The sequence below is a fragment of the Pelecanus crispus genome, chromosome 4, assembly GCF_030463565.1.
Source record: "Pelecanus crispus isolate bPelCri1 chromosome 4, bPelCri1.pri, whole genome shotgun sequence".
In the NCBI taxonomy this organism is placed as follows: Eukaryota; Metazoa; Chordata; class Aves; order Pelecaniformes; family Pelecanidae; genus Pelecanus; species Pelecanus crispus.
In genome coordinates this window covers 53,183,363-53,209,069 of record NC_134646.1, presented here as the reverse complement: position 1 = coordinate 53,209,069, position 25,707 = coordinate 53,183,363, and the positions used below count along the sequence as shown (strand labels likewise).

At 41.8% G+C, this 25,707-nt stretch overlaps 1 protein-coding gene across 4 annotated transcripts in view; it reads right to left on the bottom strand.

Moving 5' to 3' along the window:
- Positions 1 to 25,707, bottom strand: part of MTUS1 (microtubule associated scaffold protein 1) — a 95,484-nt gene that overhangs the window by 22,825 nt on the left and 46,952 nt on the right. For all 4 annotated transcript variants that reach the window (XM_075709361.1, XM_075709362.1, XM_075709363.1 and 1 more), the window contains one exon: positions 8,131 to 8,348. In XM_075709361.1, coding sequence (XP_075565476.1) covers positions 8,131 to 8,348 — 218 coding nt within the window. The remainder of the gene's footprint in view (positions 1 to 8,130; positions 8,349 to 25,707) is intronic.

The following is a 25,707-nucleotide window of genomic DNA, read 5'->3' as shown; positions in this document are numbered from 1 at the left end:
GCCTGTCCAGGTCCCTCTGCAGGGCCATCCTACCCTCGAGCAGATCGACACTCCCACCCAGTTTGGTGTCGTCTGCAAACTTGCTGAGGGCACCCTCAATCCCCTCATCCAGATCATTGATAAAAGAAGGTGGAGAAAGGCCCAGGCGATGCTGGTACCAATCACTCCGCAGCATGCAGGCAGGCAGCTCTGAGTCTCACACGAAGGGCAGCAAGTGTACCTGTCACAGGCAGAATTGGCAGGTGGAAACATCTCTAATCTGGAAGGCTATAGATCAGCCTTCTGGTTGTATCAGCAATTCACTTTGTAAACAAGTAATTTCAAGAGTCAAAACTTACAGGAGGAGAACATTAAGTGTTAAATATGAAAACATTGCAATGCTTTTTTAAAAAAGCATTTTATTAGACCAGAGTAAGTAAAATTTGTTCAGAGCACATAAAACAGAAATTCATGAGCAGAGCAAAGAACGGAAGCACTTAAGTGTGTTTTATTGTCATATACAGGGCCAAATTAATTTTATTCTGGGAAAGGAAAGCCTGATTTTTGAAAGCCATTTGCTGTCAAACCACAAGCACTTACTCCTAAAATCAAACTCAGAGAGAAATACTGAGCATCTTAAAAAAATAGCTGTAAGTTATGGTTATTTGCAAGCACTTCTGTAACGTGTGCTTAGACCTTACAGGAGATGAACTTGGTTTGTATGGAAGAAAAGATCATAGTTTTAATACTGGTGCAGTCTCAGCTGTCAATAGATCTGAGTCTTTCTCATCCAAGGAGATATTCCTCTTACGGAAAAAGCATTAGAAATTGGGAGTCTACTCTATCCTTGTGCCGCACCAGTCATGAAAAGATAAGCATCATCACTGGCTGTAATGTAGAAATTGAGTCACATCTTTGCATAAACACCAGTCACTCATGTGTCATCAGCTATAGCCTGGAGGTAATTATGAAGGGGTAACAAAAGGGCCATTCATATCTGCTTTGCAATATGACAATTGCTTTAATTATTTTGGTCCTTATACTACAGTATTTCTACCAGTCCCTGTTCCTTCTTCGCTGGCAAAACCCAGTCCTCTAAATAGATCTTCTAATTAGAAGTCAGCAATTTTAGAAACAAAACTTTTTTTTTCTTTTAACTCACCTGCCCCCCACCCCACTTAAAAAACCCTTGAAATGTCATTTCTTTCACATCACTCACATGCAAAAGCAGCTGGGTTAGCTCAGTTGGTTAGAGCATGGTGCTAATAACACCAAGTTCACAGGTTCAATCCCTGCTTACTGTAGGGGGGTTGGGCTTGATGATCTCTCAAGGTCCCTTCCAACCCAAAGCATTCTATGATTCTAAAGACATGAGCCAAGGAAGTGGCACAAACTCGATTTACACCCTCTGCTCCATGTATATTTTTGAAAGGAGCAGCAGACGACTACTGCAATGCAGTGAAAATGATATTAGCCATCTCAAATCAATAAATATACAGTGAAATGACTACTTCCAAGTTATTCTTGGCCTTGCTAGTGTTATGCATTGCCTTCTTACCAAATGAAGTAAGCAGTCTTCACTTTGACTTACTACTTCAAACAGAATTCCATACGCCTCAGAATACAACAGTTACGTGATTAGCTGATAGCAACTCACTGTAATTTCTAATATTTTACTTCTTTCATTTGTTAGATATGTTTATGGAGAATCAGATGTTTATTTCCTGGTGTTTAGTGTGTGAAACACTAAAGCAGGGAACCAGCCAAACAGGATTCCTGTGAGTCACTATATATTTAACACAGATCACATACTTGCGGGCTCTTTATGCTTTTACAAGCTTTACATGGCATCTTATGCTCGTATGGGATCTTTGTTTTCCCATTTAGAAGTGATGTCCATCTTCATGCAATAGCCTTACAAAATCAGGTCCAGATATAGTAATATGGGCTATTTAACTTCTCTGTAACAGCCTGTTTCCTACGCTACAGAGTTCTGAACTCTGATACTAGTTTTCACTTGTCACATAGAATGAGTCCTTCCTTCCCTGTAAAAATTCTGATCTCAAAAAAGTTTACCCTATTTAAGTAATTACTTATTTCTCAGTATTTTCTACAGTTTTTTGTCTCTGCTCATCTCATCCAACTACGACACAAAGTGTCTGTCAGACACCATGCAGCTTTGACAAGTTATAGTCACAGCTTAAGTTCTCACATCTACAAAATTACAATTATCTTTATAAAGTTCTTTGAAATGTTAGAATACGAGATTCTAAGGTTGGGCACAACATTACAGTATTTTCTTTACATCATTCATTTTTTAAGGCTGTTTAGAATTTAATCTGAAAAGGCAGTACAAAACAAAAGAGGGAAACAAGATGTTATTTTCTTTCTTCCACTAACTGCTCTGTTTAATTTTGATTTTTTGTAATAGATACATCTAGTTTGCTACTGTCATTAACTCTGCATCTTCTTGAAAAAAAAATTAGGAGAGATAACAAGGTAGTCAGGAGAATCAGCTTCTTCACGGAAAGCAAGACTGGTTGCCTAAAACACCAAGTTTGTTTCAGTCAAAGGCATCTTTTCTCAAGACACCTCTTCCTAGGAGTAGCTATAGGACAGGACTCCTGATTCTCTCCAGCTGTAACCCATTCTGAATACACAGGTGTACCAATTAAATTGCTTAACCAAGGCATCTTCTAAAAAGTTATTTCCACCAGAGCCTAGTTTCACAGTAATTAATGGATTAAAATCTTTTTCTGGATGTTAGAGCTCACAAATCTTCAACTTCTTGCCAAAAATATTGTTGTCCACCAGCAGCCATGTGTTACTGGGACCACTTGAGAATCATTTGAAACTTCCTTGCTTTCTAACAGCTACCTGTCAGATACAAACTGCTAGAGCCTAGGTTTGCTGTACAGGGGGAAGCTACTGTGTTATTACTCATACGCTCTCCTTTACTGAACAGAAAATTCTTGAATTCCTCAAATTCAAGATACTATCTTTTGACTTCTGTTCTAAGTGGGGGCTTTTTGGGGGTTGTTTTTTTTTTTTTAAAAAAAAAAATCTAACAAAACACAAGAATTATCTAAAGTAAATATCCTTATTCTCTCTAGCAAAAAGTTACGTCCATATTTTGGGAAGCCAGATTTAAAGAGTAGAAGTACACTTCAGATGACAATCCTAATGAGAACCAGCCAAATTTGATGTTAGGTTCTAGAAAATCAGAACTATAAATTTAACTCAAAGACAGCTGCTCTAAACAACAGGCCTGCCAATATATTTTGGATTTATAGACCAAAACCATGACTGCTCTAAAACTCTTCCTTTTACTATAAATGGTTTTGGGTTTAGTGATGCAACGTGTACTTTTTCTCTTTAAGCTAGATATGCATTTCTCATTTGATAAATACAAACATTTTCTGCCGCACTTCCACAAAGACCAGGACAATTTTTGTGATATGTGTGTCCATGTATTCTGAGATGGAAAAAAACCCCCACAACCCTCTTTAAAGTGCTAAGAAGTTCCCAAGAAAACTAGTATCTCAACTCTTACAGTCATCCATCCATATGTCAGGAAATGCCAGTTATAGTAGCTCATATACTAATGATTAATTTCCACTTCCACCTAGAAATACTGAAGCCTGTTTCAGCCACACAATTTGTAGCACATTACTTATGTTGCTTCCTGTGTCACATCCACAACTAGTGGTATCCACATATTATTGTCAAAGCTCTGTAGCTTCTCCAATGGCATTTCCCTCTATGAAGGAGACTTCTTGAAGATGTCACCACAGTCATTCCCAAGTAGCATTTGAACTGTAAATACCAGTCTTCCCATAACCATGCCAAGAGAAGCACAACAGTGAAATTTAGTTTCTGTTCATCTCTGCAGCACCACGTGGCACAGACACAAATCTGAAGCTCACTTCTGCAGCAGAATCTGTTGAGATATATCGAAACACTTAGATTCATTTATTAAACTAGAACAGAGATGGGTGTTTATCATAATTAAAATTTTACCATCTAAATTTTTTTTAAACAGCCTAAGTAGTTCTCAGTGTGAGAATTTATGCATTAAAATGAGAGGATGAAAAGGTGGTATTTGTCAATTCACACTTTGAACAGTCACAAAGCTATTCAAGTTACTCTAACATACTACCTTTTCACTCGAACACTGCATCTCCCTTAAGCAGTCAAAACCAGATTTAAAACCAAGCTAGTACAGAGTTTCTATACAGCGGTGAGTTTGAGGTTCAAACGTCCCAGCTGCAGCGCTCGGGCAGCCTTGCAGGGGACAGCCCTGAGGCTGAGCACCTGTCAGCAGGCAAGGGGTAGAGGCTCACGCAGGCATCACCAGGGCCTCAGTCTCATCAGCTGGTGATGTACTTTAGCAAGACACCACAAAAACAATCCGAGTTCGGGCTTTTCCTTCCCGAGGGGCATCTGGCTCCTCCACACCGCTGCAGACCTCTCAGGCACACGTTCCCACCGCACCCCAGCGCTGGTGGTTCTTCACTCCCACTCCTTCCCCCCAGTGAACCACTGAGCAGGGGCATACCCATAACACTTTGGGTATGGGCAGACCTATAAAACTAGACCCGTAATAATTTTTTTTTCTTCCTGACTAAATGCCTGAACTGGCTCCTCAAGGCTGGGTGAGCACCAGCCCGTGCAGCTACGATGGCCAGGTAAGAGAGGGCAGGGCTGCAGGACTGGCAGCCACGCTAAATCACGTGAAAGTCTCTGTGAACGCATCTGCTACTGAAGGGACAAGAAATAAATGCAAAATTAATATGCAGAATGGATATCAGGGGAAGTTAAAAGATCAGCTCAAATGCAGCGGTGCAAATTTCAGAGCTTAATGCAGTTAAAGGTTAATGGGAGATGGCTCTCCTTTGCACTTCATGCACTTACTGTAAACGGCTGATTTCACTATTTCCTCTGTACTGCCACTTTTCCTTTCTCATTTGAACTAAAAAACAGGAAAACAGTTATGAAGTCACAGGAATTACCAGGGGATCAGGGGGAGTGCAGTACTTTAGAAAGACTAAGCTTGCTTTTGTGATTAGCCCGCAGTTTGACACGTGTTTCTAATGCAGCTAGTGCACATACAGCTGTTGAACAACGGAAAAACTTGGTACAGCGTGGCATTCTCACCAGCCGCACTGTTCATTGCCATCAAGTGTTCTGAATGCCAAGAGGGTATTAACCATCTGGTGTTAACCCAGTGCAACAGTAGTTCCTGCAAGGTAGAAATTGGGTTTTTAGGATTTTTAAATTCAGAAGAGTCTTGGTAAAGGTAGTTAAGCATAGAAACCCCCTGGACAAACCCTGATAGCTCAAGTATGAAGGTATTATCAGAGCCAGCTGTTAATATTGACAGCTCCGAGATAACACTTGCAACAAACAGGTTTGAGCTCAGGCAGAGTTTTGCGAGAGATTCCTGCTCAGCCAGAAACAGCACAGCAGCATTGCTCAATCTCACTTAACCCTTTAACAGCAGCCTCTCAACTTCACTCCAGATAGGCTGGCTGCATTTTCAACACAAGTCAGTACCAGCAAGTCCTGATTTCGTTCGCAGCTATATCGCATTTTCAAATGAGCTCGTAGGAAGCAACTTTAAACTTTTGTGTAGAAATGCACTGGGACCTCTTAGGGGGGGAAAAAAAAAAAAAAGGAAAGCAAACCCAAAGAAACCCACCAGCTGAATCGCCTCCCAGTAACTTCAGCTTTGCATGGAAAGCGGGAGAGGCTGGGGCAGGTTTTGCTAAGAGGCTGGAGCCAGGCTGCACAGCCTCAGTGACCTAACAGCTCACTCCAGCTCTTTTCTCCATTTGGCCCGGCAGCCCCTCCTCAACCCCATCTCACCCTCTCACTGGCTCTGACCACACATTAGGATGGTCCACGTTGCTAATCTGGCAAAGAAAAGCTCTCTTTGGCTGGTTTAGCTTTCTGGTAGTTGCTCCGGTTACAGCAAGCGTTTTCATCAGCTTACACTGCATCGCATCACTTCACACTTGCTCTACTGGGAGGAATGGAAGCACAGCTTTGTTCTTCACGTAATCGGCTAAGCATGACTTTTTTTTTTTTTAAACAAGAAAAGCTGAAGCTCCTTTCAAGTTGGCTCTGCAGTAGCTACAAGCCCCTGCCTTATGAACGAAAACCTAACTCCCCATTTCTCCTTGAGTTTACCCAAAGAGTTTGAAAACTATATCAAAGGGGTCTCCAAGAGATACTTCAGAAAAATAAACATATGCTCAGTTGAGATTAAGTTAGCTATACCAGACTCTACACCGCACTGGAAAGAAAAACAAAACAAAAACCAAACACCAAACCAAAAGCAAACACAAAACAACAAAACCAAAACAACTCTTCACAGTGTTCCCTGAAACACAGAAATCCTACAGGATGTTTCCCTCAGCTAACTACCACATTCTGAGTATTCCTTACACCAGCCACAACAGAAGAGTCCTTCTCACCCCTATGGTTAATTACACAAGAATAGGACAGTGACTGTTTGCCAAGCATCGCCTTATCTTAGGGAAGGAGAGAACAACCTCAATACCAGTAACTGGCATGAAAGTACATTGATATGTCATATTTAGCCCAGTTTCATGTGCTTAGACTTAACTCTCCAAGATTAATCATATTATACAATTCGATAGAAAAAATTTCTTCTTTCTTTCTATCTGCAAAAGAATAATGAAGATGAAGGAGCAAAATTACTAGTTTCCTCCATGCAGTTCTCTTCCCTCAATTTTCAACACTTTTTTCTTTTTAAATAACCATTCCCATTATTCTTATTAAAAAAAAAAAAAATCATGTTTAGACTACGTGACCTGTAAAATATAGCCTGGAAGAAGCAAGTATGTATGACAGGCTTCTTCTCATTAAGTTTTACATTGATAAAGTATTCCTGAATTCTAAAAAGCTGCAATATAAAATATTTGAGAGAAGAACCTAGGCCAAGACATTTAATTATTAAAAAGTTACCAAAAATCAAGTTGCTTTTTTATACAGTAATTGGAAGATTGCACAGAATTTTAGCAATGAGAATTTCACAATTTCATATTAGATGACAGGCATCCAAAAATCATGTATCAAATTGCTTTGAAGATCTTAAACTAGTTCTTTAGAGAAAGGTGTTCCAATCAAGAGTTTAAAACACCCAACCAAACCAAACCCACAAAACTGGCTAAGAGCCACTGCTCTTACTGAGTTGAACCAGATTTGGACTTAAATGCAGTATTTTTAGATGAAATAAGAGCGATCAGGTATTATCCCACAAGAAGAGAATGTTACGTTTCTGGCAGCATACCAAGACAACTTAGTGCTTTTTTGTATACCGGGCTAAAAAAAATCACCGCATATGGGAACAGCCGAAATAAAATTGATACCAATCTTGTAACATTAGCTATAAATGCAAGAGAAACCACTATTAAAGCCTGCATCAACTGTTGCAGCATAATTCCGTAACCGTTGTAATTTCTTTAACTTCAGATTTTTCTTCTCAGTGTTCAGAGCAGACCAAAAGTTTCTAGTACAATATCAAACCGATTATGTCATTAAGTATGTCAAACAGACTAGAACAAATAAACATTAAACCACATCACATTAATTACACTCTAAATTCCAGGCGCATTTCTAACTTTTTTTAATGAAATGTCAATAATTTTAAGACACCACCAGTAATGCAGGATTCAATAAATACAACCATTATAACTCACACTTCATTCTGAATAGCTCAGAAACATATCTACCCCTTATACACTCTTCTATCCAATGTCAGATAACAAAGCAAGGTCATGCAGATTATCTGTTGAAACTAGTCTTTCCTACACTGGCAGATCTTGAAGAATATACTTGGAAAGGTACTCAGCCCTGAAGGACACTCTGACTTCATATAAGAACTTTTCTTCTAAAAACAATGTGAAGCTGTACTGTAAGAGACCATAAAACTTGGTGTCAGGGGTTTTATTTTTTCTATCCAGCTGATGCCAGGAGCAGATTTACTGCTACCTCCACAGGAAAACAGAAATCATTGTAACACAAACACAGATGTTATGTATTGGCATATTAATATTTTCAGAAGCCCTTGCTGAGAAGAGTTCAACAAGTTAAACCCAAAATCAATTAGCTGTGAGTTTTTACCTCACACTGCAGGTGCTGAATCACAACTGTCAATGCTTCAAACTTCTGGTTACTGCTTGTCAGGAATTTTTTCAGCTGCAGGATGATTCCACTTTGGGTCTCACATTTTGTTTTGTACTGCGTCAACTCGGCTGTTTTTGTGCCAGGCGAACGCACATCTGTGGAGGCTTGAGTCTGTATGCACGAGGTCCTGGGACTCCGCTGCTTGCCCTTGTCAACTAAAACAACAACAACAACAACAACTAATTAATATGTATTTTATGTTGATGTCTCAATAAATCTTAAGACAGGTTCAAAAGAAAGTAGTTATAAATTCTTATAAACACCTCCTGAAATACTAAGTAGGAGAAAGGGTTATTTCAGTAGCACTGCAAAGCAGATGCTATCATCTGCCAGGTTAATTTTTAGCACCGTAACCTTGTATATAGTGTGTTGTACTTCATCCTTACCTTCACTTATTCTGTGCCTTACTTTTCAGCATACTCTTCACACTGCGCTTTGAATAAATATTTTCATAAAATGCAAGATCTGTCATCCTATCTGTCCAGTAACTTAATTGTAATAAAGGAGTTGACCACTTTTGTTTTGCAGCAAGGATTTCATATTTTCTGCACTCTAAAAGTATTGCTAAATACAAAATCATTTTCCCTGCATTTAGTTGGTCTTTTTCTTCCTTTCAAAAATTTTCATTGCAAAAACTCCCCCCATGCAGCTCAGGTTTGAGCTTTATTAACTAGAGCTCTTGCAGCGTTTCTTAGTGTCAGCAATTTCAGTCACAAGGATAAGACTTTTAAAAAATGCTGTAAAATGCAATATATTTCAAGTTTGTCCCACCACTATTCACAGTCCATGAAATTACATCGTTGATTTAATATTCCTAGTTATGTTGCAACCTCAATCCCTTCACAGTACACAATCATCTCATGTCAGAGGAAACCACATTACATAATCCAGGCTTGACTTGTAAACACTGCAGCGCTTACAGGTTTCTCCACTGCCTTCAGACTGGAAAGGGAGTGCAGTACTGCTGTGCAGATAAGGCCAGTCTTCCCCGTTTGATCACACAAGGAAGAAGCAAACACTTTTGCAATAAAAGACTGATGCAATACATAAATATCCCTTGGCAATTTAATGAAGACATCTAAGCAGATTACTCTGTACAGTTTCAACTTAACAAGATTTCTTCAAGATAAAGTGAAAAACCTCAGAGGTGAGATTTAGAAAAAAGAAAAATCGGAACATGCGGAAAAATACGGGGGACGAACTAATCAAATAGAAGTAGTTTCTCATAAATCCTTTCTGAAGCCCAAGCACCTGGTTTGCAGGTTGCCAAGTGACTCTGCAACAGTCCTAGCAGTGTAAGGTTCAATCACACAACTAGAGACAGTATTAATAACAAAAGCTTTGATTCTCAGTTAAAGTTAGTCTGACTGACACATCAACTATAGCATTAATACATCAGTCTTGCACAGCCTTCACTTGTTTTCAAAGCATTTAAAAACAAGTTTTCTGTTCAAAATACTGATGTCCTCTGTGCCTCTCTTACTGAGCTGAGTATAAAGTGCCTCCTGAGCCTATTAATTTTCCAAATAAATCCTCTCTAGGCAGGATTTTCTGGCATCACTCATAGTTAGAGAATTGTCAGCTTATTGCTTTATCATGCTCAGATGCTCTTGTCTTCCTGGAGATTTCACTACACTTCTGCTCAGAGATGCTGACTGTTAAAGGGTGTATTTTCAATTAGAAATATACCGTCTTGCAGTTTAATAGTAGAGCTGTTAAAAGATATATCAACATGATAACCCAAATCAAAATACAAATCTGTAGGGGAAAGAAAGATCAAGCTTGGCTGCCAGTTCTAGTTAGCTCATTTTTACCACTGTTTTAACTAATGTGACCACTGATTTTCTCACAGTGTAGACATAATGACGTTCTTTGAGTAGACCTCTTTAAATGAATGACAGTTCACATTTGAGAGCAACCACATCAGATTTCCAGCAATCTAATGGAGAACACTGTTTCGGAAAATACCAGTTACCTTCTGAAGCCCCTTCAAAAAAGTCACAAGAGACAATAATCAAGGGGACAGGAAGGGAAAAAAAAAAAAAAAGAGCAGGGACTAGAGAATAAACACATACAGTCAGTCCTTCCCTGCCCTATTGTCTCACACACTCCTACTCTCTCATACATTCCACCTCCCTTCCTGAATGCTCCACTTACAATAAATAGAGAACTAGGGCACTCTTCCTGATTTAAGGGTACCGGGTAAATTCACCAATACAGACGCTAATGTCATCATTTAATTAACGATATGAAATGACTTTTACATCTATTTGTAGGACCCTGGCAGAGCTGCATTAAACCTGAGCAAACGTTTACAGACAATTTTTATTCTGGGAAAAGATTACATCACATGCTGTTACCTAATGAAGTTATTTCATTTAAGTACAGTGATACAACAGCTAACCACAAATGACACAAGACTCCAGACATCCATTGTTTCCAGAGTTCAGCCAGCCTTTATCAGTTTGCCAGTTTCACACCATTTGCTTTTATCATGGTGCCCGGACTACCAAGTCTTTTCCTAGAAGCTCATTCAAACACCCCACCAAACCAACCCTGGACACTATACTAAAAAAAGCTGAACAAAAAACATGCACTAGAGAAATTCAGTGACATTCCTGTTGGCAATTTTATCATAGACATGTGCTATACACAGCCACTTCAAATGTTGAAAAGCATTTCTCTACTAGCATGAACCCTCTGTAGCATGAACTGCCTCTGCAGATTAACACAAGTGACACGCCAATGCTTATTTATGGCCTACGTACCTCTGGGCAATGACAGATTGTTTCCAGATTTGTATAGAAGGCATGCTGTGATGTCAAAACAGAAGCCGCACTTTCATTAAAACAAAAGCATCATGAGTCTAATTACTGATACAATACATCAGTGATGGACTCTACAGTATTTGTTACCAGCCCAAGTCCTCACTAGAGCCTTTTTACTTGCCACCTTTATACAGTCAGACTTGTAAAGCAGAACAATTTCCACCCTTAAGTTAGGTTCTGGCCTCCTCTCCAACAGGCTCAAAACCAGTGTACCCAATCTAGTTGAAGCGCTTGATTTCTGAAGACTAGAAATCAGATTCTCGAGTACTGCATGTAGCACAGTAATCAGACAGAATCACCATCTGAGGTCCTATCCTTCTTCATACCAGTTAAAAAAGAAAATTAGCCGTGGTTTTGCAAAGACTGAGCCTTGTGATCACGGAATCATTCACAGAAGATTTGGTATCTCGCTGGCAAAAAGAATACCCCATGACTTGGAAAAGGTCCAGAAATCCTCCCACTCCCTCCGAGGTCACGACACAGATGGCAGCTACGGACTCCAGTTCTTTGGGGAGGATATTAAGACCCATCCCAAGCTTTTCCATAAAGCAAACTGTTTCCCATACATAGCTTCTCTAAGTTAATAGGTATTCAGAAGCAAGAAATACACAACCGTCTGTACATTAGGGTGTGTTCCATAAAGTTATGTACAAGTACTCAGGTATGGCCCAGTACTTGACATTGTACTTGACCGGCTGGCTATCTCAGAACTTGCCTGATACTGCTAGTTTCCTGAGCCTCTCCATCTTGTACACTGTTGCTGGATTACCACATGAAACATCTATCACCCACTTTTTGGTTTGCAGAGCCAAATCAAAGCCTTCCTTTGCTCGTGTACTAGGAAGGTCTGCGTAGTAGTGTCTATGCTAGCTAGAAATTATTTTAAGCAAGAGATTCAATTTCTAAAAAAATTCAATTTCTTAAAAGCATTCCAAATAGCCTAAACAAACTACTTGAACAAGCACAAGTAGGAACAACCTCACTTCTCTCCCCACACTTCTGCAGTCACCATTGTCTTACCCCTAAGCACCTTCTTTTCACATTCCTGGTCCAAACTGTTAGCTTCCACTGTTTTTTCAAAACCCATGTGTGTCTTGTGTAAGCATTTTTCAAAGCAAAATCCTTGCTCAACGTTTTCTCTTGTAGGAAGATGTAGGCTGGTAAAAACTTTTTGCCTCTCTTCCATTTTCTGGAAAGCCTTGTCTACACATGTTAAATTGGTGCTCACTTCTTTGATCAGTAAGACCAGATCAGCCTGAGTATTTAATCGAGCTTCCATTTCTTCTCTTACTCGCTGGATTTCCTCAAGCACCATTCTTATATCCAAGTGACTGGACTTCACCTCCGCTTTGAGATCTTCTTTCACCTGTTGCTGGCTCCTTTGCAGTGCTAGCACTGTTCTGATTTCCTTTTGAGATGTTTCCACATCATGCTTTAGTTCCTTCTGTCCAGCCTGCATCGCCTCCTGACTAGCTTTCAGTTCCGCCAACAGAGCAGCAAGGCACTCCATCCTGATCCCACAGGAGTCACAGGACCTCTTCCAGTGTCACAGCTTCCAAGCTGTCAGGGACATTTGTGAGCTGGTAGCATATTTCCCCAGATAGCAAGAGAGCTAGCACATAGCCCTTGGTATGGTATTCTACCTCAATTTAGAGAGCGCTGCAGTGAAGGTACTAAGTAAAAGTCTAGTACAAGATGAGACAAAGACACTAAATAAAATACTTCAATAAGCAGGGCTCTAGAGCCAGAGCTCCTTCTCAGGACTCAGCCACAGCACTAATCAGTTTAATTGGCAGATTATGCCACACCTGAATATTTTAAAATCTTTTGCTGACATCACTGTACATGGCACGTCACCCCAAAAGCCACTCCCAACAGTCATTTGATCTGTGCATCAAAGTATGCCTGGGCATCAGTAACCAGGTTTGTTGCAACACAGCCAAACTCTCCGCAAGAACGCAGCAGCCCTTCCTTTCCAACACAAAGGCTCAAAAGGAGCCCAAATTGCCTGCAGGAGCTGAAAGCCAAACAGTTCAACAGTGCTTAGCTATTTCAATTGTATATTCAACAAGGTGATTATGCACCTGCCCTTCTGCTAATGCTTGCTCCTGTTTGTTCAGGAGTATATTTGTGAGCACATTGGACATTGCCCCACTCCCACTGAACACCCTCCTCATTGCCACAGCTAGCAATGCTCTTTTAGCAATCTTTGGAAGAATCCAGATCCTGAGGAAGCCTTCTAGTTCACATACAATAAACAGTTACCAGAGCAATACGGGAAAACTGACTAATGAGATATTTTTGGCAGGTTAAGGAGGCTAAGCCTTTTAACTACCAGGCTGAGTGCTAACTTTTCTCTGTAAAAGCTAAGGCTTCCTACTTTTAAGCACAGAACTCGTAATAGGTCTAGGCTCCATGTAAAAACAGGTAGATCAATGACACCAGGCTGTTAGCTGTTTTGTTACACAGTGATTTAATTACCCAGTCATTGGATTCGGTTTGGAAAAAATTACCGTGTAGATCTTGGTCTACAGAAGGCGTCGGTCTGTGCCTTCAAAGAGGTGAGCTGGTATTCAGCACAACACCCAGCAGAGCAGGACTCGGAACAGCACACAAGTTGGAGCTCAGGAGAGCTTTTACACCACACCTTTGGCACTGTCATGACTCCAGGATGCTTTCAGAGACAGTGATGATCCCACCAACACCCCCAGACCAGAGGACCTATGCTATCCATCCCAAACTGCAATAACCCTTATCAGCACTGTTTTGGGCTGGCAAGCATCACTAAGAATCCCAATAATCCATGTGTGCACAGATTCAGGATTTCCAGCTCACCGCAGTGCTGCTGGCCAACAAGCCAATCTGGGGAGTCCTGCTTGCAACAGAAGTTTACTGCTCACTTGCCAGCTCACCTCCTACGCTAGTCCAGGCATACTCATGGGACCAGGAAGGTATCAGAGACATATCCTCCACACAGAGCACCTCACAGCTTGCAGGTATCCACCGACTGTCCTGCTGTCGCAGTGGTATCACAGCCCTAGGTGGACACAAGTCTCCCAACCTAGAACTTATTGTCACAGAATTACCTGTTTCTGCTGCTGTAACACCAGCCTCTGCTCCAGCTAAGATGCCTCTATATCCTTGATGCGTCTGAAGTATCTTAATGTTTTCTCCTGTTTGGGACGCTTAGTGAGGGAATCGGGGGCACAGGTCATCTTTTCCTCCCTCCTTCCAGTTGTGGGAGGTGACATTGGTAGGAACAGGTGGATCCAATCTCTTAACACATGGCTCCGAGGCTGGTGCCACCATCACAACTTTGGGTTCTTCGACAATGGGACGGCCTACATGGCACCAGGCTTGCTGGCGACAAATGGGAGCCACCTTTCTCAAAGGGGAAAGAGGGTCTTTGCACAGGAGCTTGCGGGGCTCATTGACAGGGCTTTAAACTAGATGTGAAGGGGGAGGGGGAACGTACCAGGCTTGCCTGTGACAAGCTGTGGGATGATACACAGTGGTTAGGGGGATGGGGTGCTACTGTGAGCCCTCAACCTATTGCGCAGAGGCATGATGGGGACACTGCAGCACAGTCAAAGCCTGACAGAGATGAGCTGGGGGCTCCTGAGATAGTTAGAGCTCACAAGGAAACCTTCGTGAAACACCCCGAGGGAAACAAGGGATGTTCCACTAAGAAGGTGACATGGCCAACAGCCCAGATGAAATGCCTCTACATGAACGCACACAGCATGGGGAACAAACAGGAGGAGCTGGAAGCTGCTGTGCTACTAGACAGCTACGACCTGATTGCCATAACCGAAACCTGGTGGGACGAATCCCACGACTGGAATGTGGCTATTGATGGCTACAGGCTCTTCAGAAGGGACAGGCGAGGAAGGAGGGGCAGAGGCGTTGCCCTCTACATAAAGAAATCAATACAGTGTGAAGAGCTGTCCCTGAAGAATAGCCACGAGCAGGTCGAAAGCCTATGGGTAAGAGTCAGAGACAAAGGCAACAAAGGGAACCTTGTGGTTGGTGTCTACTACAGGCCGCCTGATCAAGGGGAGCCTGCTGACGAAGCCTTCTTCCTCCAACTCCGGGAGGCTTCGCGCTTGCAGGCTCTTGTCCTGCTGGGGGACTTCAACCACCCCGACATTTGCTGGAAAAGCAACACGGCGAACTGTAGGCAATCCAGGAGATTCCTGGAATGCATAGACGACAACTTCCTAAGCCAGGTAATAGACACACCTACCCGAGGGGACGTGATACTGGATCTGATGGTCACCAATGCAAGTGAGCTCATCGGTGATGTCAAGACTGGAGGCAGCCTGGGCTGCAGTGATCACGCATTGGTGGAGTTCACACTCCTGAGGGATATGGGAAAAGCGAGGAGTACAGTCAGGACCCTAAATTTTAGGAAAGCAAACTTCCAGCTCTTCAAGGAGTTAGTCAGAAGGACCCCCTGGGAGACGGTCCTCAGGGACAGGGGAATGGAACAGAGTTGGCAGATCTTTAAGGACACCTTCCATAGAGCACAAGAGCTCTCAGTCCCCAAGTGTAAAAAATCAGGCAAGGAAGGGAAGAGACCAGCATGGCTGAGTCGAGACCTGCTGGTCAAACTAAAGAGTAAGAGGGAACTGCACAGGCAGTGGAAGCAGGGACAGGTGTCCTGGGGGGAATACAGGAAAACAGCCCGGTTGTGTAGGGAGGAGGTCAGGAAGGCCAAGGCAAGGATGGAGCTGAATTTGGCAAGGGACGTAAAGAATAACAAGAAGGGCTTCTACAGGTGTATCAACCAGAAAAGGAAGGTTAAAGAAAGCGTACCCGCCTTGATGAACAAGAAAGGCAAACTTGTATCAACAGACGAGGAGAAGGCTGAGGTACTCAACAACTTCTTTGCCTTGGTCTTCACCGGCAGCCTCTCTCCTCACCCCTCCCGAATTGATGGACCAAAAGATGGGGACCAGGGGGGTAAAGCCCCTCCCACTGTAAGGGAAGATCAGGTTCGAGACCACCTGAAGAACCTCAGTGTACACAAGTCTATGGGACCTGATGAGATGCATCCCAGAGTCCTGAGGGAATTGGCTGATGTAGTTGCCAAGCCACTCTCCATGATACTTGAAAAGTGATGGCAGTCTGGTGAAGTCCCTGCTGACTGGAAAAAGGGGAATGTTGTGCCCAGTTTAAAAAGGGAAGAAAGGAGGACCCTGGGAACTATCGACCTGTCAGCCTCACCTCTGTGCCTGGGAAGATCATGGAACAGATCCTCCTAGAAGATATGCTCAAGCACATGGAGGACAGGGAGGTGATTCGAGACAGCCAGCACAGATTCACCAAGGGCAAGTCCTGCCTGACCAACCTAGTGGCTTTCTATGAAGGAGTGACTGCATCAGTGGACAAGGGAAAAGCAATGGATGTCATCTACTTGGATTTCTGTAAAGCGTTCGACAGTCCCCCACAACATCCTTCTCTCTAAATTGGAGAGATATGGGTTTGATGGGTGGACTGTTCAGTGGATAGGGAATTGGCTGGATGGTCGCATCCAGAGGGTCGTGGTCAATGGCTCAATGTCCACATGGAGACCGGTGACAAGTGGGGTCCCTCAGGGGTCCGTACTGGGACCGGTGCTATTTAACATCTTCATCAATGACATAGACAGTGGGATCGAGTGCACCCTCCACAAGTTTACAGATGACACCAAGCTGAGTGGTGCGGTTGACACACCAGGAGGCCGAGATGTCATCCAGAGGGACCTGGACAAGCTGGAGAGGTGGGCCTGTGTGAACCTCATGAGGTTCAACAAGACCAAGTGCAAGGTCCTGCACCTGGGATGGGGCAACCCCCAGTATCAGTACAGGTTCAGGGATGAAGAGATTGAGAGCAGCCCTGCGGAGAAGGACTTGGGGGTACTGGTGGATGAAAAGCTGGACATGAGCCAGCAATGTGCGCTTGCAGCCCAGAAAGCCCACCGTATCCTGGGCTGCATCAAAAGAAGTGTGGCCAGCAGGTCGAGGGAGGTGATTCTGCCCCTCTACTCTGCTCTGGTGAGACCTCACCTGCAGTACTGCGTCCAGCTCTGGGGCCCTCAGCACAAGAAGGCCATGGACCTGCTGGAGCGGGTCCAGAAGAGGACCACCAAAATGATCCGAGGGCTGGAGCACCTCTCCTATGCGGCCAGGCTGAGAGAGTTGGGATTGTTCAGCCTGGAGAAGAGAAGGCTGTGAGGAGACCTTATTGCGTCCTTCCAATACTTAAAGGGGGCCTACAGGAAAGATGGGGAGAATCTTTTTACCAAGGCCTGTTGTGACAGGACAAGGAATAACGGATTTAAACTAAAGAAGAATAGATTTAGAATAGACATTAGAAAGAAATTTTTTACAATGAGGGTGGTGAAGCACTGGAACAGGTTGCCCAGAGAGGTGGTAGAGGACCCATCCCTGGCAACATTCAAGGTCAGGTTGGCTGGGGCTCTGAGCAACCTGATCTGGTTAAAGCTGTCCCTGCTCACTGCAGGGGGGTTGGGCTAGATGACCTCTAAAGGTCCCTTCCAACCCAAAGCATTCTATGATTCTATGATAAAAAACCTCCTGATTTCATAGACTAACAGAAATCAAACACTCACAAGGGTTTCCTCTCAAGAGTATATTAATGATTAAAGCAAACCAAAAAAAGCCTTATTTAAATCAAATCTGGTCTATTTGGGTGGGATATATTTGGGGGTTTTGGGTCATTTGTTTTGTTTTTTAAGTATTTCTTTTGCTTTACGGAAACAGAGAAATCTCTAATATTATAGGAATAAAATCCATGAAATTAAAACATCTGAGAAAAGCACCATGCATAGTTTTGAAGTCAGCACAGAAACTCACTAAACTACAATAAATTACATTTTACAGCATGAAGTAATACAGCACATTTGAAATGTTAAACAAAAGAACTTACACAAAGCTTACAGTGAATCATACAAAAAAATCCATTACTTTGACCTTCAGTGTGGTTTTATGTTCTGTGAGGCTGACCAGTTTGTACAACTAGGATTGGGGTCAGACTTAAAACAGCAACCAGATATTTTCACTTCCCAAACATGAAAGAGGAAGCATCTAGTTGCATCTATATATTGACTTTTCCCTTTTTCAGAAAGTCTGTTTTATACCTAATTATAATTGGTAACTGAACACACTGCCCCACTGAAAAAAAGCCCAAAACCAATCCACAGAAGAAAAAAAACCTCACCCTTGGGCATGTTGGCATTAGGCTAGCAAAGAGTTTGAGAACTTAGGAGAAAGACAAAATTAAAAATGAAGAAAGAGTAAGAACTTGAGAGGCCTACAGAACAGAGTACTTGCTACATATAATAGGAGAGAACACTTGGACGAGAATATATCCTTGCCAACTAGATAATATACTCATATTTATGAAACCAACCAAGTTACACCTAAATTACTGAAATAAAGGTAAGGAAATGCTGCCAACACATCCCATAAAACACACTGAACCAAGTTATGAAAAGCATTACAAAACATGTATCCTGTACAATATTAACAGTTATGAAACACAGCTGAGTTCAGCAGAGTTTTGAGCTGGATCAAACTTCTCCAAATACACTGATAAACACTAAAGCAAACTTGAAGGTCCACCTGTTTTTATTAGAGCCTGAAGAACAGAGACCTACACTGCTGACCTCTACTCTAGATGTTTTTTTTTTTCCCTCCTGTAAGCGAGCTTGTCCCATCAATGCAGTACTGTGTGACCCATAGGTCTGACTGTTTTTTTGGTGTGTTGTGTCCTGCCCCCCTGCCTTCAGGAGTTACCAAATCTCAGTCTTGCATCTGAACCAGGCCATAAGCGAGTACATAACTTGACCTTGTATGTTAATCTTTACACAGCTAATTCTGAAGCATCAAAAAACTCTACAATTCTCCCGCCACAATGCATACAAGCTATTCGAGCAATGCAACAGAAAGACGAATCGACCATTTGATCCCATGACTTTGATTTTAAAGTTTGCCTTGTGACAAGCTATGGCACTTCAGAGAGGGAGACTTCAGAACATCCATACAAATAAGGAAGCTGTTGGGTTTAATCTGCAGCAGTACATATGTTATCTTTGAGAGGACCTGGAAATTTGGCTAGCTGTAAATTACCACCCTAAATTGTTTCAAAACTTCTGCTCTGGGCTATACACCCAGGAAGCAGCTTCAGACAAATACCACAGGGAAAGCAGTCACAAAAATAAATTAACTGTGTCTGCAGAGGGCCTGACAGGCTAGGCTTGGGTGGAAGTCTTCCAACCCACCCCCCCAGCCACTCCACAGCTTGGTCAGCTGTAATTTTTGCTTGCATCCAGCTTAGTGAGTGGCAAACACACACCTTCCTGCTGTGCCTCTCAGAGTCCAGGCTGGTGACTGTACAAACACAGACTCCTGAAGAAGTGATGTTTTGTTTCTAAGCTCTGCCTTGGGCCTGTCTGTAGAAGCTAGTGCAGACAGCCCCAACTTGCTCTGTTCACACTTCAACCATGCCAGTCATGAATCAATTCTAGTCCACAGCAAAGTGACTTCATTTTTCAGAGTGGTGCCTGGATAATTTGCCCAACTGAAATGCTTAAGACGCTGTACCTCAGGAACTTTTCTAGCTACTTATTTAGCTGATCTTGTCTCAAAGCAGCTGGGGGAAGAGAAACAGCACTTCTCATCTTGCATCTCCCCCTCCCCATCAACACAGTCTGAAGTCCTGGACAACAACTAAATGCTTCCTGAAGCAGCATGGCAGCTCTCCCTTTCCTTTACTCTTACCGTAACCTCTTGAGTTTCCCTTAAGATCAGGCACTAGCCCATGTCCGGGAACATCAGCTTATTTTAGCTGTCATCAAATCCTTTTCAAGTTGTTCTGAACAAAACAACCACCCACCACCGTGGAGGCTTTTGAAAAGGTTGCAGGAACTGAACAAAAGTTAACTGCAGGCAGATAAAACCTGACCTAGGTGCTTAAACTGACCCAGCAGGATTAAAACATACACAGAAGAAATCCCTCTGCTTTTCTTTGCAGAGGTACAAAGGTTTTTCAGCATACATTTTTTAAATGCTGTACAGCCTGAAGGGGGAGTGCAGAATCATCACATATTATTCCAGGCATTCAGTTTCAAATAGATTCTGAAGTCTGTGTCTGTCCTCTCATGCCAACTCATCCATTGACCTACAGTATTACAGCACTAACTTCTAGCATTACTACAGCATTTGAAATCGATCCTTTTTTGCCCCTCACTTCTAGCCACAGACCGGATATTCTCTTTATACAAATGAGAGCGAAAAGGAAAGGGAAATCTCAGATCTATTTACGTACTTCAGAGACTTCTATGCCCGTTTAATGTTCTAATTGCGTGCTTAACACACATATCTTGCAGCACTGGCCACACAGAGTTTCACACTGGTAGGAGCAAATCTCTTCTGAAGCAAAACCTATTACCATGCCAAGTGCTTCCCTGTCCGTTACAATACTAACTGTTAGGTAAGAAACCAAATGTTTATGGACCTGCCAGAGTCCTGCAGCCTAAAGCTGTTATCTAGAAACTATAATATACCACATGCAGCTCTTTATTAGCTTCCTGCTTGTTGACACAACAAACGGAGCAAAAACCAAGAGCACCATTTCCTTACAGTGTACTTTACACCATACACCACACACAGGTGGAAGAGGAAACCTACAAATACAGGCAACTAGGAAGAAACCAAGAGATAGCAGGCAACGCCAGTTTTCCAACTGCACACCTTTCTAAGTGAGTTTTTGCATGATCTCCACAAAAGGCTCAGCAACCCGAAGCAGTTCTCAACTCCTTCTACACAAGGGTTCTTCTGGAGACAAATGCCAGCCTACTCCTTGCCAGTTAATCTGAGAGATACTTCATGCTCTTTCAGGCTCTGAAGTGATATCCCACAGAGTGTAGCAAGCCCTCTGCCCTACAGTGTGATGGTCTGGAATTTTTCTGTTGGGTGACGAGCATGCCCCTGCCATCTTTTCATGAGGGGGAGAGAGCTCTCCCTGCAATCAGGAGGCACTGGAGGCAGCCATGAATCCAAGGCAAGCAAAATACCAACAATCCAAGTGTGACATTGCACTAAGGCTCCTAGATAAGCCTCAGTACATCATCTTTCCAGTTCCCACCCCAACAGTCTCTTACCCACATGACAGCCTTTGAACTGTGTTCCCTGCAGGTACATGCCTGTTAGTTTTAACCATCCATTAAAACCTCATTATTTCTCAACCAAAAACATACCTTCAGAGTGATTAACACTGATGCGTCTTCGTTTCCCTAAAATATCACCTGTCCTACAGAATACAGCTCTCGAGCTTGTACAATTGTTTTAGGACATTGTCAAATGCACTACTGATCACCTGGAACAGTGTTTTTCCCTTACAGGAAGCATGTTAACACACATTTTCATTTGCTAGTAATTTGGTACTATCTGTTACTATACCGATTAAGCATGCAGAATCTCCATGTTGTATCAGCCTTACTCACACTTCTGAAGATTATAGTTTATGTTTTAAAACCTATGTTAACATTATACTGAAGCTTTCCAAGGAGCTAGATTATGATGTTTGTAAAGATACCTAAACTACATCTGAGAAAATGCATTACGTTCCAAATTGCCAGCGGCTTCCAAAATAAAAGCACAAAGAGGAGTGTTAAGCTCAACTCATGTCATTGCTGCAACTGCCTGATCAACCAGCCTGTGCATATTTTAAAGACTAAGTTTTGAAGGAAGTCTGGTGATTAAGACTCTCTTAAACTGTGCCCTACACTGTCTTAGTGTTACGTGTTTCTTGTCATTTCACCAGTAGCTGCTTCTTTTCCAGTCTTGATGATGACAGTATTGGGTCAGATGATGTCAAATGGCCACTCATTTTGTCAACCCTAGCAGTGGAGGATAGGCAAAGTCAGTGACAATGGCAGGAAAGGATTTAAAATACTTCAAAGTCTCAATGTCCAAATTTTCTAGCAGATTAGAAGACTGTAAGGGATGATCTTTACAAGTCACGTTTTACAAAGGACTTAAACAAGTCCCAGACTTGAACATTAAGTGTGTAATTAATGTATCAGACAGATGTCTGCCTGTTAAGTGCATAGTACACATGCAAGCCTGACTAATATTCTGAAATCTCAGCATTGTGCCCCTAACACTTTTTACTTTATGTATCACAGGCCTATCTTACAGAAGCACTATTTGAGTTTTGAACACTTAATATACAAAGTGATTTTATCTTAATATTGCATTCACAATATATTTAGTCAAGTTTACTGGAACTGTAACATCTAGAATTGAATTAGGTTTTCATCTAGCTAGTACATATCAAGCCTGAATGAGCCACACTACAGAGACAAAAATATAAGTAAGCCTATCATACATACAGAGATGACTGCAAACTAAATAAACAAATGTGAATTGCTATGCAATTTACAGAAGACAACTCTAACATGCACCAGCTAGACTACCAGTGGATCAGAGTTGTTCTGGTTATTTTCTAAATAACCAAGAGCAATATTGATGCTTGATTTCTTAGCTTGTTCTGAACTAGGACAAAGCCTGACACATGCTAGTTAACCATACAGTGCTACATACCACTGTCTGAGAGAAAAGGAGGGGGAAGATGGTAGAACTAGTTTATTGTACTAGTAATATAAAGCCTAGAGCATAGATGTTTTGATATAAGAGGGATTGGCTCTATGTATGTAATGAAACAACTCTTCATCCACCTTAAAAAACACCCAAAAAAACCCACTGCAGCAGTCATCCATTTTTAAGGACTAAGATGACAACAGGATAGAAAGTAGTTGCATGATGATGTGTTACGGTGTGCTGATGCCTTGGCCAATAAGGACCAACTTGAAGTTTGTGAACTGTATCTCAATCTATTATCCTTGGTTTAGGCATTTGAATTTTGCTAGAGCAGTTCATCATATAAGCCACAGGCAACCTTAAATCTTTGAATTCCCTAGCTTTTCAAGGAAAAAAATTGCTGTATTAGAAGCTAGCAATTATGTTTACATAAGGGCTTTACATTTAAGTAAGTTTCTAGTTCAGGTATTGCTCCGAGTAGGCAAAGAGATATCTGAAGCAGTCCTCTTTTTCTGCATACCTTCTCATAGTGCAGCTGTGCTTCGTCATCCCTGAAATACACACCTGCCCAAAGAACCAAGCACAGGGTGATGTTGGAGACTGATGATCCTCACTCCTCTCTGCTCCTATTTCTTCTCCTCTGTCTGTGTTTTCTCTCCATTTCCACCTCCTGTACAAGAAGTTGCTCCTTGTTGTCTGGTGCCCTCTACTGCTTCATCACAAGTACAGGACATGGCCTATTTTTGCCCTTCATTCTACAGCCTCTGTCTACAAAGTCAGGACCCAGTCAACTGGGACAGGGAATCCCACCATTATTAGTTCATGCCATCTGTAAGCCCTTCCCAGATCCCATTAATTGCCCCCGCGGTGTAAATCCTGATCCCTTCTTCCTACCTCCACATCCTTCTAGGATACACTCAGGGCTGCCAACATCCCTGTTTGCAGGTATTTAGACATGGGGTATCTTCACATCTGGGGAAAGGCTTTCAGTGAGGACTGTGTGTGTGTGCATGTGTACGCATGTGTGGTGTTAAAGGAAGATGCCCACTATACATTTCCAGACATGTGTAGGAAAACCCTCACACAACACCAGATAACAGAATGATGTCAAGACAATCTTTCTTCTTTTCCAGCCTTTCTGAAGATCCCAGCTCTCACATGCTATCAGGGGTGAAATGGCTGAAGCATAGCCAGAAAGGAAGAAGCCATCTGAGTTGCAATGCTTGAACTCATTCCTGCCTTAATACTGTAGTCCACCCTACCATGCTCAGCATCAGAAACTCAGGGCTGGAAGAAACCTCCAGAAACCATTTACATCACTCCTTGTTGAGGCAAGGTAAACACTACCTTAGACATAAAAGGCACTTCACCAGACTGCTCAGCTGTTTCAAGTCTTACACACAAAAATACCCCCCCTGCATTTTTTTCATGGTATCTTTTCTTCCAGCTCAAACCTGATCTGATTTCATAGAGAGATTATAGTCAGTGATTTTATCTATGTGCCACATATTTCATGCAGATACTAACAGGCTAGCTGAGCAGTCTTCTCTTCTCTTCTCACACACGCACGACAGCCTCCTACGTTCTGGGAAGTCAGATATGTAGACAGCTTAACTATTTTTCAACTACTTTTTAACACACTTCATTCCAAAAGGGCTGGCAAGCATTATAAGTATGCTAGGGATAAACATCAAGTAACTGGGAGAGACACTGTTACTTACAAATCCAAGTAAAATAAGTTAACAGACTTCATTTTTTGCATCATAAATTTATTCTAGATCTGTGTCAAGCTTGGCTCCAACAACCCTAGGTTTTAACAGCTAGTTGTAGAAAGAACTCCAAACAAATCCAAACAGGATTCTTATAGCATACAGAATTAATCCTGTAAGTTTGAAAGTCACTTTCTTCTTATGTACTATGGAGGTCCACTTCGTTGTAATAAAGGCAAAAAAACCCCACCCCCAAAACAACCCAGAACTAATTTGGAACTTTAACTGAATCACTAAACTTCATTTCATCAATTGTGCCTGCCCCTAATTCAATGTAGCAATTCTTCCTTCACAACCAACACACGATTAGTTAACTGCCAGAACATATATTAGCTCAGCTTAATGTTACATTCAAGAAACTGATATTTCTCTCTAGTTTTTCCTGAACTGCTCAAAGTCTTTCAGAGTAATAGTCTGTGTAAGGCTCAGTAATTTGCAAGAAACCATAATCTTTCCTTGAAAACAACTGTACAAAAAGAGATCTGTAAAATACATTTTTGACCACAAGACTAGCACATTAATATGCAATGTAATTTCTTGCACAGTATCTGCAGCTATCTTGGATGGAGAGGACAGAGTGGCTTTTAGTTTGAACTCAGAAGCTATTTATTCAATCACACTAGTATGAGCTGATGTTATATGACTACAACAAATGTCACTGGACTTAAGCATGGCACTGAAATGCTGCCTAAAGGATACTATGGAAGAAAAAGTAGGACAGGCAGTGGGAACTTAAATAGCCTCCAGAACCTTGGTTATATTTTGTATTACTGCCTTTGTGCCAAAACTGTTTTTGAACATATCTAGCAACAGTTTCCTGTGTTTATGACACTCTACATCCATTTAAAGACAAATAAATCCAGATTAGACTCATTCTCTTATGTTGTTCTTTAAAAAGCAAGGTGATAGCACTTCTAAGCATGCAAGAAGCACTATAATTAGTACTAAGTTATCCATAATAATCATACTTTTTAGTGATCTTTTGATAGATAAAGTTCAGTTCTAACATTTTCCTCATGAAACAGGTGACTGCAGTTTGCAATTTCTAGTTACAAAATAAATAGCTAATATCCAAATTCTCCTTTTGGTACATAGAGATTCATTTTTTTAGAGAAGTAATAAATTTCTGAGTATAAAATAGAGTACAAAACAATTGAGAGACCAAGCCAGGACATGAATTTTGCCCATGGATTAAAAAAATAAATTCAGTGATTATATAGGCAAGATTAAGCTTATAGGTTGGAAATTAACCGAGAAGCATAAAGTCTATAGTAACTGTTTGACTTCCCAAATCCCTTCAAGAATCAG